General features: G+C 37.5%; 3 protein-coding genes across 4 annotated transcripts in view; 2 read left to right on the top strand and 1 right to left on the bottom strand.

Annotated features, from left to right (window-relative positions):
- Positions 1-1,555, top strand: part of LOC125038124 (protein O-linked-mannose beta-1,2-N-acetylglucosaminyltransferase 1-like) — a 4,923-nt gene extending 3,368 nt beyond the window's left edge. Inside the window, exon 3 of the mRNA XM_047631432.1 lies at positions 1-1,555. This exon is cut by the window's left edge and continues 499 nt beyond it. Coding sequence (XP_047487388.1) covers positions 1-1,317 — 1,317 coding nt within the window. The 3' untranslated portion in view covers positions 1,318-1,555.
- A 123-nt stretch (positions 1,556-1,678) lies between these two features.
- Positions 1,679-4,614, bottom strand: LOC125038366 (ribonuclease P protein subunit p29-like). Its single transcript, XM_047631859.1, has 3 exons — positions 4,457-4,614; positions 3,111-3,300; positions 1,679-2,331 (listed from the first exon to the last, which is right to left on the bottom strand). The coding sequence occupies exons 2-3, from the start codon at positions 3,288-3,290 to the stop codon at positions 1,759-1,761; spliced, it is 753 nt and encodes a 250-aa protein (XP_047487815.1). The 5' UTR covers positions 3,291-3,300; positions 4,457-4,614; the 3' UTR covers positions 1,679-1,758.
- A 5,170-nt stretch (positions 4,615-9,784) lies between these two features.
- The window catches only part of LOC125038132 (transmembrane protein 272-like), an 11,897-nt gene continuing 6,681 nt past the window's right edge, over positions 9,785-15,000 (top strand). For both annotated transcript variants that reach the window (XM_047631446.1, XM_047631443.1), the window contains exon 1: positions 9,785-9,858. The gene's annotated coding sequence lies outside the window, so the exon portion shown is untranslated. The remainder of the gene's footprint in view (positions 9,859-15,000) is intronic.

Raw genomic sequence — 15,000 nt, 5'->3', positions numbered from 1 at the left:
TCATCTGCAGTGATTTCGAAACATGACTTGCATTCCAGTCTCTGCGAACATGAAGCAGCAATGGGTTCCTTCTGTGAAAATCATGACTACAAAACACCATCACCAGTAAAGCCTACGTCTCCAGTAACTGGAAGCAACATCACACATAAAATTGGTGTAGTTGTTTGTGCAGGAGGAAGAGTACAGTACCTTTCAAATACATTATCAAAATTACTAGCTAATGATGGGATATTATGGTTTAATGTGTTGGTGGTAGTTGGTCGAGATCCTTCCAGTGATGGTCCTAACACTTCAGTTATCTCACTGTTAAAGTTGTTACAAGTAAAGTACAAAATAGTAGACATACCAAGAGACGTTCCATCCATTAACCATGGACTCTTTCAATTCTACCGGAAAGCTTGGTCAACAGGTATAACTACCTTTCCTAGTTTACAGTACATTGCTTTCCTTGATGAAGATGTGGAGGTCTCACGTGACTGGATTGAGACACTATCGCACTTTGCACCAGCACTGGATACTGATCCATCACTTTGGTGTGTGTCTGGCAATACACCAGGTCACCGACATGTATTTCCAGACCCCCAAATATTTCTTCGGGGCTTCAGGCAACCTGGCTGGGGATATTTATTCTCAATGGCAGAGGCAAGATCAATGGTAGCAAAATGGCCAGCCAGCTCTTCTGTTTCACTACTGTATGACAATTTTCTATACAGAGTAATGAGTCGAGGACGTGAATGCATTTTTCCTGCACTGAGTCGTTCGCACCACTATGGGGTTGGTGTGAACACTGTTCCTGAGATACACCAACTCTACTTTTTAGACCAACCATTGCATAGTGGTGAGCAGGTCCATCTCCCACCAGTAGCTGATCTTACCCAGAAAGGGTATGAAAGTAGAGTAAAGTCTAGTCTTAAGAGTGCTATCCCAATCACCAGGAATCCTTGTGCTCCAGGATTTCTAATCCCTCCCAGTGCTAATGAATCAAAACATTTTGTGTTCTATTTTTTCATGGAGGACCCAAATGATTCCCCAGAATGGGCTACTTTGGCAGAGTGTATTGGTGCTTGGCCCTATTCCACTCAGTCCCATCATCATGGTTGTTTTGAAATCCCACAGCCTTGGGGAGGTTCCATGTGGTTAGTGGGAGTGCCCTACTCAAGATACAGATATCTGCGTCCACCCAGTGTTCCAATTTGGCAAATTAAATCTCAACAAGAATTAGATTCGGCTACATCATTTTCCAATGCCCTTCGTATTCCTCCAAAAGTGAATAGAACTTTGGCACTTGCTTTCACTGATCTGTTTTTAAAATATTAGTTCAATATACATATATAGCTACACCATAGAGAAATATTACTATGAACTTTGTATGTGATGTGATAAGTAGTCTATAAGTCGACAGGTATATATATTCTTATGTTATCATATATTTCAGAAATAGCAATACACATATGTTGATGTTGAGGAGATAACAACTAGTTTATTTTTATATATTTTTTCTGTATATTTCTGTAATATTTCTTGAGAAAATGTGCTCAATACAGATCATTGTATACATTTTTTTTATAAATAACCATATTAAAAGCATATACATTTTAAAAGATATCTCCTGATTTATGTTCTAATCTAATTCTATGATAATTACTTACATACTGCTAACAAGAAAAGAAAACACTGATGATATTTCAAGCTTTATTCCAGAAATACCACAAGTTTTTGGCAATATAAAATGATCTGATAAAGCAACACTAGCAATGATTACAACCATAGTTGTAATTTCTTGAAGTTATTCTTTGCCCTTTCCACTGATCTTTGATGAAGATGGTTCCCTGATATTGAAAAACCAATATGTTGTACTACAAAGCTAAACTCACTGTGCAGCTTTGGGATAGTTTTCACTCTGTCATCTGGAGAGATCATTACAAAAGTATTCTTTGTTTCCTTAATGATAATCCCTGTGGTGCCTACAAACTCTGAGCAACGTGACTTGGTTACTCGCACCAAGCAGCCAAAATACTCTATTCTTCTTAATTTGTTTTGAATAGTTTCTGTCCTACTGTCATTATAACCTCCTTTCCATCCACTCTTTATATAATGTTCAATCCCAAGGAGATCTTTAGAATAGCTTCTCCACATATCATTAATGGGCAAAAACATTTCAAAAGTCTTATTGTTCTTGTTTACTTTGTGTAGGCCTAATTCTCTTTTTTCTCGGCCAGACAAACGTTTCTTTCCACGGTGTTGTATGCCATGAAGTTGATTGTCTTTTTTCTTTCCCTGCTTAGCAATTTTTCTCTGCCTTTTCTGTGTCAGTAAAAACCCTTTTCTTAACTGAAAAAAAGAAAAAATATATAAATATTTATCACACCTAAAGCTAAATTAAATGGCAAATTGTGAATTTACTTAACAAACATCATGGAGGTCTTTCATGTCATAGAAGGGAAAAATAATCAACTTAAAAAACAAACAGAGATGTTGTAGACTTAACAGTCAGTAGAGAAACCTCAGTGAGAAAGGAAGGAAAAGAATAAGAAGGAAAAATGTTATTTTTTTATTCACATGGAAGAAGACCACAAAGAAAAGAAGTAAAATTATGTAAACTACAAATTAACTAGACAGTATATCTACCATCAATGATCTATATCAACAAACAACCCTTCAGTAACTAGCTATTAAAACAAGTAAAAACAATGCTAACAATAAAAAAAGTAAGACCTAGCAATTCTTACTGCATAAACAATAAATATGAAAAACTTATTATGGTAACAAAACTACTGAAAAGTCAAATAAGCAGTATTAGGGATATACAATATTTATAAATGTTTTTCTTTTTACTTTTTTACACAAAAAAATATATAGAATCTGAAGAGGATTATTTTATATGCAAACACATACAATCTGAAAAGCACAACCCTACAAAATAAAGTATATGATACAAAAGAGGAACAATACTTTGACAACTATAGTTAAAAAAAACTAAGAATACCAATTTTCCCTCTACATACCTAATCCTATGAGACAATCGTTTTTTACTTATCAGGTACACTCAAAATAAAGGATGACAAATATGGAATTTTCTAGAGAACATCACACAATATTGCCACTCTTACCTGTGTATCAATCTCATCCTTGTCACCTTCTGGGAGGAGTGACTGTACAAAGTCTTTAAATTCCTTTTTTTTGGAAAGATCTTCAGCATTCTTTTGTGCTGGAAGATCTATCAAGGATGATGAACGCTCACAAATGACATTGGGTAAATCATGGTAGATTTTTGAAGACCCAATCTCCATCTTCAAATATCTGAGAAAAGGATTACATCATAATTAAAACAAAGATTAAATGCAACTATGTGATATCTAATATATGAAATACTTTACAAAAAAATAATATTTTTTTACTACTGATTCATTACAATTTTGTTACGTATCTTTTACTTTTAGAAAACTTATTTACATACATAATAATTCTTATTAATATCATTTTACTCTTTAAAACTTTACCTCAATTTTTTTTTCCTTAATTAAAAGAGATAATGGATGATGAACAATTTTAAAATCATTTGAAGTACTTTTAATTCCATATATATTCCCAGATATTACACAACATAAAAAAAACAAAAAAAAATCACAAGCAATCCATCCAATCTTGCAATTATTATTCCCCTTTTCAATTATCCAGACTGTAATATGTGAGAATCTTTTGTTCTTTTCCAATGCAAATGATGCTAATGAAAATATTGATAGTGTTTATGAAGTGACAGCCCCTCTGAGTTTGAATCACTTTTACTCTGCCCCCAACACCCTTCAGAACACATTGTCTTCAAAATACCACTGAAACTCAGGAGGACTGAGTGGACTTTGTAGGAAGCATTTACTGTGATCTTTTTCCTTACTTTGCGGCATTACCATTTATGTCCGCAGACTGTTTCTTGTACATATCACTACAACTTCTTGTACTCTACAAGATTATAATCTTCAATTTACCCTAGCTTAGTGCATCCATTCTATAACGATTAATCATAGTCTGCTCTAAGTAAAGATAAAAAGTTGCTGTCACTGATCAGTCTTTGGTTCTTTGCAGAATACTGTGTACAGGTCAGTTGGTCTTTGCCAGAGTGCCATGCCCAGACTACCACATCACTCATGAGGTCCTTTTCAACATAATCACCGATACAATACAGTTGAGCATGTCCTAGGCTGACCTCTATGGAAAAGCATCAAAGAAATTACTTAAGACCTTCTATACAATACTAATAGCTTAACCCAAACTTCTTCTCAAAGTTGTGGATCTTTATGATGGGAGCTGTTTTGCCAAATTAATTGTTTCTCTATAATTATCAAGACAAGGTATTCTCGTCACACACAGAATCATACGTGTTTCCCTTACATTCAATTATATAGTGATAAGAAAAAAATCCTTACGCAAAATTACACCTTAACACTGTATAAATACTTACATTCCGCTATTTATTCAGATAATTTATGTTTTGCCCAGTCCACAGAATCACCTCGGTCCTCGTAGTTTTCTTTCGTTTGTTTACATTCTCAAGAAAAACATCTTCTGGGCACGTTTTATTTTAGTTCAGAATCTGGAAAGTAGATGGCGTGAGTGCAGACCGAGGCCGACTCCTTGCACCTTGCGCGTCCGTGTGCGTGTTCTCAGAAACTCGCATTCGACCTCATTTTTGTTCTCATGTTGTGGCAGATTTATTCCTGAAACTTGGTTTTATCATAGTTTCTTTATGGTTATTTGTATTTCTTGAGAGGTGGTGTTTCAATGAGTGAAGAAAGCTAGGTATACTCAAATAACTTTAATAAATCACACATAGTTTAAGATGTATTAATTTATATCTATCAAATGCCCAATACATCAGACCAATACATCAAACTTGCTTCAAACTCACACTTTTATTATTATTTAATTTTATTTTGTCTGCTCACAAGTTATCCTCCTTTAACGCCTTAATTAGTTATCAAAAGTTGAAATGAAATTTCAAATAATTTTATATTTACTTCTTTTGGACATCCTCGAAGCTTTTTTCTTTGGAACAAAATACAAAATATTTATATGTATATATTTAAATATATATATACACACACACACACACACACACAAATGTGTGTATGTATATATATATATATATATATATATATATATATATATATATATGTGTGTGTGTGTGTGTGTGTGTGTGTGTGTGTGTGTGTGTGTGTGTGTGTGTGTGTGTGTGTACATACACACAAACATATATATATATATATATATATATATACATATATATACATATAGATTTACATATACATATGTATACACATACATATATACATATTCATATGTATATACATACATATATACATATTATTTATATATATATATATATATATATATATATATATATATTAGAAATTGAGGATTTCTGGCTCCTGGTATCAGCGTCCTGACCAGCATCGTATGGCCATGAGATCGACTACACCCTCGTTAGCACTCGATGGAGGATCCTCCAGAACTGCAGGGTGTATCGGAGCGCCGAGTTCTGTGGAACTGATCATAGATTAGTAGTGGCTACTCTCCGAGCCCACTTTAGAACTTCCCGTCACTGCAATGAACACCTTAGGGTGTTTCCTGTTGACAGGGAGGGGGTGTGTGCCTGGGGGTTTGCTGGGGCTTTCCCTGGTCGTTACGCAGCACTCGGGGGCCTGACAGACCCTGTTTTTCTGTGGGACACCTTCAAGTGTGAAACGCTCGATGCAGCCCAAAAATTGGTTAATGCCCAAGAGTAAACTCTTGTAAGACATCTTGCAGGAGACAGTGGAAGCCACAGATGCTTGTCGTGCAGCTCGGTTGTCAGGGGATCGCAACTGGCATTGTTCCCTGGTGTGCAGGACTAGGTCACTGCTGAGAGGGGACAAGGAACAGTTTATCAAGAATCTTGCAGAGGAGGTCGAATGCCATTTCCTAGTAAATCACCTTCGTCCTGTCTACCAAGCCCTGAGAAAGCTGAAGTCCAAGCCTTCTTCACAGACGTCTGTAGAACCTATGGCAAGGGGCTTGCATGCTGTCCTGTCTGCCATCTGGCAGACTGGTACTATTCCCCCTGCTGAGGGGTGTTGTCATCCCTCTCTGGAAGGGGAAAGGGGATCGGTGGGACTGCAGCAATCACCGAGGCATTACACCACTCAGAATACCGGGCAAGGTTCTCGCTCACATCCTTCTGAGACGTATCTGAGACCACTTGCAGAGGCACCAGAGGCTGGAACAATCTGGATTCTCTCCTGGTAAGATACACAATAGACCGTATTCTGGCGCTTCGAGTCGTGAGTTCTGGCGTGGAATGCTCGCAGCTTACATCGACCTCAAGAAGGAGATGAGTAATCCACACTCATGAGCCCTTGCTGTAAGATTGTCGAGAATTATTTGTATTCTCTCTTGTGATGATGCTTTGACAAATATGTCATCAACATAGCATAAAATGGATTCACCATCCCCAAATATCTGCCACCAGCTTGTGTATGAGGACATTGGACAGCAGTGGGCTGAGAACTCCTCCCTGTGCCGTCCCAAGTTCAAAATATTGGGAAGTGGAACTTCTCATTCCCCTGAACTTGACACTTGTAGATCTGTTCGAAAGATACATTCTAATCCAGCTCAGTAATATACCCCGGATGCTAAAGCTTACTAATTGTTTTAGGATAACTTCTCTGTTTGCAATGTCAAAAGCTGACTTAAGGTCAAGAAAAACAGTGTGCTTCCGTGGATTACTCTGCAAAGCAATGTTGTGTGCTACGTCCCGATAGAATCCGAACAGTCTGTGAGATAATTTACCTTATTACCTGTACCTGAGTCTATTCAAAATTATCCTTTCTAGAATTTTGCATACGCATGAGTTCAGTGAAATTGGGCGGTATTTATCTGTGTTTGATTTCGGTATAGGGATGATAAGACTGGACGTCCAGGGACCAGGCAGAATACCTTGTGACAAACTTAACCTGTACAGGTGCAAAAAGGGATTACCAGGTACCTGAGCTATAAGGCGGAGGACACTATAGATAATTCCATTCTCACCTGGGGCAGACGCTTTTCCTTTGATCAGTGCATTGTTTAGTTCCCACTCAGGAATTTCAGCAAAGTCTGAAGGGTCGGTATCAAAACATCCAATCTCAATGGCAAATTTACGTGCAATTTTAGACTGACTAAGGTGATTTTGAATATTTGTGGGAAGTGAGCTTAATTTGGATGTTCCGGCCCATTGACTAAAGAGCATATCTGCTTGTGCAAGAGGACTATGGAACTGCGGTGCTTTAGTTCGTTTGCCTGAGAGTCGATTAATTTTTTTTCCAGACCTCAGACATTGAGGTGTTATTGTTAATACTTTGTAGGAACCGTTCACAGTGTTCTTTCTGAAAATAGTTTTCAATTCCCGTAGATTTTTGCCTTAAGAAACAGAATAAGGTTGTCACGGGTATTGTCGTGCTTATAGTGTACCTTTTGTTACCTTAATAGTGTAGGGTCACCGACCCACGTAGGTTGTCTGGAGCGTTGTGAGATGTTGCTCTTGAAGGTTTTCTTTGGACAGACCCAGGTGTGCCACTTTCGTCATGTCCATAGAGAATTTATCAACACTCGTTACTGTGTAATCGTTATACCAGCCATAAATACGTGATTTAAAGTGATGGTCAAGGTAAAGAGGAATAGGAATTTTAAGCCTATTAGTTTTTGCAGACTGACTATCATCAATAGCGTATCTCGTTGCTACTGCAATATTAGTTCTGTTGCAAGCATGCTTCTGACATTTCCATGCACAATATCCCTTCCTATTACATAATCTAGCCTGCCCCTCCACGTAAGTTTCCCTTTCATAGATCGATTGTTCACAAAATTTCGGAACTCTTCGCCATTTTCATTGCATTGACTGTCTCCAAATGTATAATGTCTAGCATTAAATTCCTTCCATGCATATTGTACCGTGATTCTGAAAACTGGGCAGTGAAACTTTCTACACCTTGCGTATACATTGTACAGAGAGAAAAACCCAGAGGCTGTTCGAATATGTCAATGCTGATATTGCACATTATTGTCATCAGACTTCTACACCAGCTTATGCGGTATGGTGTCACTGACATAAGTCAATAGGCCTGTCATTCCTGTGTTCGTATAGGGGTGGTACCCTTTAATTCTTTTAGTGGCTGATGTGAAGGGCTCTTGTAAACAGATAACGTCAACATTATTGTTATGGATATAGTAAAACAAGTAATTAATTTTACGGTTGACACCACGTATATTCCATGAAATAAAAGTAATTGTTCTCTCGTTCCCCATCACACCCTATGATTAGCTGATTGGTCAAATTTGTGTTTGATGAAGCCCTTTAGTCTGCACATATTTTGTACAGCATTGCATGCCTGTGTTGCATCTTGTATATTTACACCGATTCTACACGCCTCATATTGATATTATACTTATAATCTGTACCTGATATCATTTTCTGAGTGATGTCCCACAGTTCGTCCGTTTCCTGCATATCTGTCCCTTCCTCTCTCTCTCTCTCTCTCTCTCTCTCTCTCTCTCTCTCTCTCTCTCTCTCTCTCTCTCTCTCTCTCTCTCTCTCTCTCCCTCTCTCTCTCTCTCTCTCTCTCTCTCTCTCTCTCTCTCTCTCTCTCTCTCTCTCTCTCTCTCTCTCTCCCTTTCTCCCTCCCTCCCTTCCTCCCTCCCTCTCTCTCTCTCTCTCTTTCTCTCTCTGTGTCTCTCCTTCCCTCCCTCCCTCCCTCCCTCCCTCCCTCTCTCTCTCTCTCTCTCTCTCTCTCTCTCTCTCTCTCTCTCTCTCACTCACTCACTCACTCACTCTCTCTCTCTCTCTCTCTCTCTCTCTCTCTCTCTCTCTCTCTCTCTCTCTCTCTCTCTCTCTCTCTCTCTCTCCCTCCCTCCCTCCCTCCCTCTCTCTCTCTCTCTCTCTCTCTCTCTCTCTCTCACTCTCTATGTCTCTCTCTCTCCCTCTCTCTGTCTCTCTCTCTCTCCCTTAAAACTGTCACTCACTCGGCCGGCTGTGAATAAACAGAATTCTCTCTCTCTCTCTCTCTCTCTCTCTCTCTCTCTCTCTCTCTCTCTCTCTCTCTCTCTCTCTCTCTCTCTCTCTCTCTCTCTCTCTCTCTCTCTCTCTCTCGCTCTCGCTCTCTCTCTCGCTCTCTCTATCTCGCTCTCTCTATCTCTCTCTCTCTCTCCCTTTCTCCCTCTTTCCCTCTCTCCCTCTCTCCCTCTCTCCCTCTCTCCCTCTCTCCCTCTCTCCCTCCCTCCCTCCCTCCCTCCCTCCCTTTATGTGCCTGTTTATGCATATGTTACCTCTCATGTATACCTCAACTTAAGTTGGTCCTTAGCTATGTAAGATAGTAGCACTTAATTATTTTTCCAGAAAGATAATACTTTGTTTTATTATTTTTGTATAAAGTTCTATATACGTATATCTCATTTGACTAAGATTAGGAAACCGTATAAAATATAATAGTTAAAGTATAAATATAAGTTTTCTTTGTTACCCCCACAATACATTCTCTTTGTTTAAAGGGCACACTATTATTTTTCACTCGTACTTGTTAGATTGAGGTTATATGATGGATATTTTAATGAAGAAAACAGTATGTATTATTTTTGTTACTGGAGAGATTCATTTAGGTTATGGAATTATGCATGTGCGGATTAAAGATAACTATATGCTTGTACTACATGTCATCAGAGTAGACGTTAAAATTTGAAGTATATACAGTGCTAAACCCTGGTATCATAACCCTAACCAGAGAGAGAGAACGCGAATAGAGGGAGTGTCACTTGACAGCCTGAGAGTGTTCAGAGTATCTCGAAAGATTAAAGGTAAGAAAGAACATTTAGCTGTTATGATATAATTAATAAGGGCAAATTTCAAGTTTCAAACAGCCTCCGATTTTCGAAACAGTTATTTTTGGAATGGAATCTTTATTCATGGTTTAACGCTGATATGATAATGTTTTCCGTCGCATTCGGCTCGTTTATGAGTAAGGGAACTTGTATCCTCCGACGGCAAAATTGATAAAATGTGTAAATGTGTTCGTGCAGTATTTTGGAGAGGAATTTACATGATTTACACACAGGAAAACAGAACAAAAACACTAAAATATCTTTAAATCGGGTTTGCGGAAACTCTACGGAGGCAGGTGCCATGTTTCACCTATACAATTACGGTATATAATTCTACGGTTAAATCCGGAATTACTTTATGCTTGATTGACGCACAATACAAATGCATTAAATCATGATTGGACAAAAGTAACTTTTTAACAGGAAAATGTGTTTCCAGAGTTTCCTGATGGCCGTAACAAATTTATACACAAGGCTTTATTAATTATAGCAACGGAATATTATTGATTGATTGCGTTAACAAATAGTAATACAAAGCAAAGCAAACTAAAGCAAACAAAAATAAAAAAATATTGAGTTGCGTCACACACAATCGTTGCGGCACACAGTCTACGCAGATACTTCCGACTATGACAGTCGGGTCTTCCTTGACAATGTTTATATCATCAGATTTGTTCCCATGAGATGAGAACGAATCTAATGATCATTTGCGTCGCATTTTCCAGCCGACAATCTTGATGTGCTGTGATAAGTCCCCATAGCAGGGAAGGACATGAAGTAGATCAGGGAAATTATGGGGTATAACAGGCTGGAATAAGAAGAATATAGAACAGGAATGTGTAAAACAAGCACAAAAGGCGCTTAAAATCGGATAATGAAAGTCTACGGGCCGACGTGTATGCGCCAGATTTCGAGAAAAAACTCTACGGGAATCAAACCCCCATCATTCGATTTAAAAAATCTACGTAATCGTACTATGTCCCTAACCAATAAACCAACCTAACCTTAACCCTGTGGGATTTATACACTACGATCTCTATATTCCCTAGCTAGGGGGCTCTGCCTCCTGAACCCCTGTGGTATTATATTCGTCTAGCCAAGGGTCTGCGCACCCTGGACCCCCGTGGCTTTAAGAAAATACGATCTATATATTCCTTAGCAGCCCCCTGGACCCCCAGGGTAAAACCCACATGCCGTTAAATAGCGAAGCACCGAACTTTTCTTCGCTACCGGCTATGGTCAGAATTGCTTAGTTTCTAATAACTTTTTTCGGGTTTGGCGGCACTTGATGTGCTTAAATATCAGTCTGATATATATATATATTTATACATTAATGGCTATTTGTTCTGTATATCCACTATATGGCTTTAAAGATGACTAAAATCGACGCAACACTTAAAATGAAACATTTCTCACGGGCGTTTCTCAACGAATGGCGTCGCACGGCAAAACGCGCATGCGCACAAGTTACATGAATTCGAAAAAAAACAGAAGTTAGGTATTTACGAAATCGTTCTCACAAGCGGTAGCAATACATGGACTACTTGATAGATCGCAGGTAATGAGTTACGCGTCACACTTGTTTTGGTCTTCCCAAGATAAACTTGGACGGGGACAAAAAATAAAGGGTCGATCTCTCTTCTCTGTCATGTATCTCCCTTATAGTCAATTTGCGCACCTTTGGCCATAGATGAAAAGTGTCTTAGTTTTCGTCAAGGTAACCACTCCATATATATTTCTTTTTCTTTTTACTGTAATCCAGGCTGTCATGCACAGAAAGTTTTTTTTATGTCGGTTGTCTTCACAGCTAGTGGCAGGCACGTGGCATTTGGGCACTATCCAGGAGTGTATCTCTTATTATTATTGAGAATTTATATCCATTCAAAGAGTAATTGTTCTTGACATTTATAATAGAATAATATTAAAATGGTGGTTTAGTCAAAATTACTATCATGTGCATATAACTATTCAGACCGTAGATAATGGCATAAATATTATACACAATTGGCTTGCTTGTCAGAAATATTGTGTTCATTCAAGAAATTATTTAGTTATATTAAATAACTTTATATTGTCTTATCATTCCTAAACTAGAAGAATTGTTTCTTTTCTTGGAATGGGTTTATTTTTTTGTTGTCTTGGTTTTCTGCTCTTAAAGATATCATCTTTAAGAGTCCTTTGAACTGATGAAGGGAAGATATCTGAGAAAAGTGATCTGCAAAGACGAAAGACCAAAGAAGAAGAACAAGTGAAAAGAGTGACATGTTGGACTACACGCACTTGGACATTGTGTAGATTAAAAAAAATATATATGTAATGACTTATGATTCAATATATCAGGAAATGTTGTAAGCTCAGTAAGTGTTTTGATATTCCCTTCTCTCAATTACCCCTATTTTTAGTGTGGGTTCCATTACTTTGTTGATAAAAGATAGTGCCCCTTCTGGACAAAGTCCGAGTGGTCCCCAGGGTCAAGGGAGGTAATAACGTCTTTGTTAAGGAGAAGAGGGGGTGGGCGCTATCTCTCTCTCTCACTGCTTTAGTCGAAGGTAACAGTTTCGAATACGACCATGAAATGAAACAAGAATCAAAGTATAACACAGAAGAGAAAATGCGTTAAAATTCGTAAAAGGGACTGGTGAATTTATTGACCAAGGTTCAGTGTGCTCAGTAAAAGCAGCTCATTTAATCCTGTAACTTGTTGCACCGTGGTCATTTAAGTTCATTGAAGTTACTTTATAGCTTATTGATAAATAGGTTTTGTAATTAGATTTTTAAAATGTTGGGGTCTAGCTTGCCCTCTACTCCTATGGTCTACATTTTTTGTTTCTAAATTACACCTATATAGGTCCGGTTATAGTTTAAAATATGCCCCTAGAATAACTCAATTTCCAAAATATTCGTTCGCTTCGCTCGCCTGCCCCCCCCCCCCCCCACACACACACACACACACGAAAAAGCTGAAATGACGTCTCTGAATTAAACTCAATTGGAGATAACGTTGGAGAACCAGCTTGTAGAAAATGGAAAGGTTTTAGGGGTGACTGTCTTGATCCTGTCTCGTTTTTGTTATTACATCTATTTTTATTATTATTACTGATTCAAAGTTAGTAGGAGAAGGAAGGGTTTAGGATTTAATTAGAGAGAAAAGAAAATTTGTCTGTCAGTTTAATACATTTATCATTGCTAAAATTAAAGAACGTTATGTGATATGCCACCTAATTATTTTTATGTGATTATTAGAATAAAAGGAATTTGATAAAACTGGATATTAAGCTTCCATGAATGACATAGGAATAAAATCGAGTCTCTGAATAACACCTTATCATGAACGAAAACTTATGCATCTCATTAAATAAGTCTTAATTAAATCAAATTGGAGGGTTTTCTCGGGGTTTCCTTCAAGCCTAATAAGTCAATGTAAACATGAGTTAATATTCTAGAATATTTCTATATATACATAATTATATTTTAAAGGTTGTATGATGTGTTTATGTCTCGTGTGACTTCCCACGCGTAAACAAACACGTGAAAGGGTAAGTCCATTTGCTTACGGAATGTTCATATGGATTCAAAAAATGACGGAAAAAAGTGCTCGGGTGATGTACTTAATTTGTCTGTTGGTCAGAAAGTTTTTGTTTAGTTTCTACAAGGAATATTTTTCTCTTAACTTCATATTTTTTGTTGTATTATCATTTCTAAAGAATAATGATTGATTGTGGTTTAGATATGAAGAATTTTAAAGACCAACTTCAGGAGTCCTTTGAGAAAATGAAGAGAAAATTGAGCAAAAATTTCTTTGGAAGGAGAAAGAAAGAAAGAAAGAAAATGGGAAGAATGACAGAAGGTTAAAGTTAACTTAAATTGAAAGAGTTTGATTGATATTATAGATGGATGTGAATTATTGCCATATGTAAGATTCCATAACTGAATAAAACAGGAATTTAAGGTTGTATAAGTAAATGTATTAGGAATATAAGGTTTAATACCAGAATATATCAAGAATTTAAGTGTATATAATTGAATACATCAGGAATTATTTAAAAACTACATCTATTTGTTTCATATTACCCTTCTCTCAAGTTACATCATAGTAACCTGTTCTTTGAGTACTGTGATTTCTCATCACACTTGTGATGAAGTGGTGCCGCCCTCTTTTGACGGTGTTCCCCAGAGATAGGGGAAACGATGGAATAAATCGTGCGCGCTGCATATTGGTGGATGTGATCAAATTTCAGCCTGATGTACTTGAAGAGATATATATTGTATGTTTTTGTATATCTTGATATATGTGTGTGTGTGTGTGTGTGTGTGTGTGTGTGTGTGTGTGTGTGTGTGTGTGTGTGTGTGTGTGTGTGCACACACACACACACACACATATATCAAGATATACAAAAACATATGGATTCAAAAAATGACGGAAAAAAGTGTGTGTGTGTGTGTGTGTGTGTGTGTGTGTGTGTGTGTGTGTGTGTGTGTGTGTGTGTGTGTGTGTGTGGACACACACACACACACACACACACACACACATACACACATATATATATATATATATATATATATATATATAAAGAGAGAGAGAGAGAGAGAGAGAGAGAGAGAGAGAGAGAGAGAGAGAGAGAGAGAGAGAGAGGTAACGTGTGAAGGTCATTTACACAAGTGCGCAGGTAAACGCACAGCTGTTTCAACGCCGCGTAAAAATCGAAAGTGTCAAGTTATGAGAGATGCTACATTTTAGGCTTTCCCTTATCTATTAATATGTGTTGATCCTGATTTTCACTCTTTTCTACCTTATTATCTAAGTTCCCTTGTGTGTCGCAAAACTGAGCTTATCAATCAGTTATCAAAGTCCTTATCCATGAAATACTAGGAAGCAATATAGGAAACGAATGGTCGGAATCTGAATGAGATTTCTAACTAGGGTATTAACCAAATTCATCAATTTTGATTCACGGTATTTTGATACATTGATCCATAATCGAGAATACGCTCTGGAAATATATAGATTACTGGAAGCGCTTTTTAAATGTGACCCATCACACTATATCCGGTTTCACTTGAAACTTTTTGCCTCCGCGCTGTTAATCAAATATCACTGGCAACTCAGCTGAAACGGAA

The sequence above is a fragment of the Penaeus chinensis genome, chromosome 24 (assembly GCF_019202785.1).
Source record: "Penaeus chinensis breed Huanghai No. 1 chromosome 24, ASM1920278v2, whole genome shotgun sequence".
Taxonomy (NCBI): Eukaryota; Metazoa; Arthropoda; class Malacostraca; order Decapoda; family Penaeidae; genus Penaeus; species Penaeus chinensis.
This window is presented reverse-complemented; position numbering and strand designations above follow the sequence as displayed.

Bases quoted from the DNA above. Each gene is read 5' to 3' on its own strand.
- LOC125038366 (XM_047631859.1), bottom strand. From the start codon at position 3,290: ATGGAGATTGGGTCTTCAAAAATCTACCATGATTTACCCAATGTCATT. The intron at 2,332-3,110 runs GTAAGAGTGGCA...TCTTTTTTTCAG, and splicing joins AGGATGAGATTGATACACAG to TTAAGAAAAGGGTTTTTACT.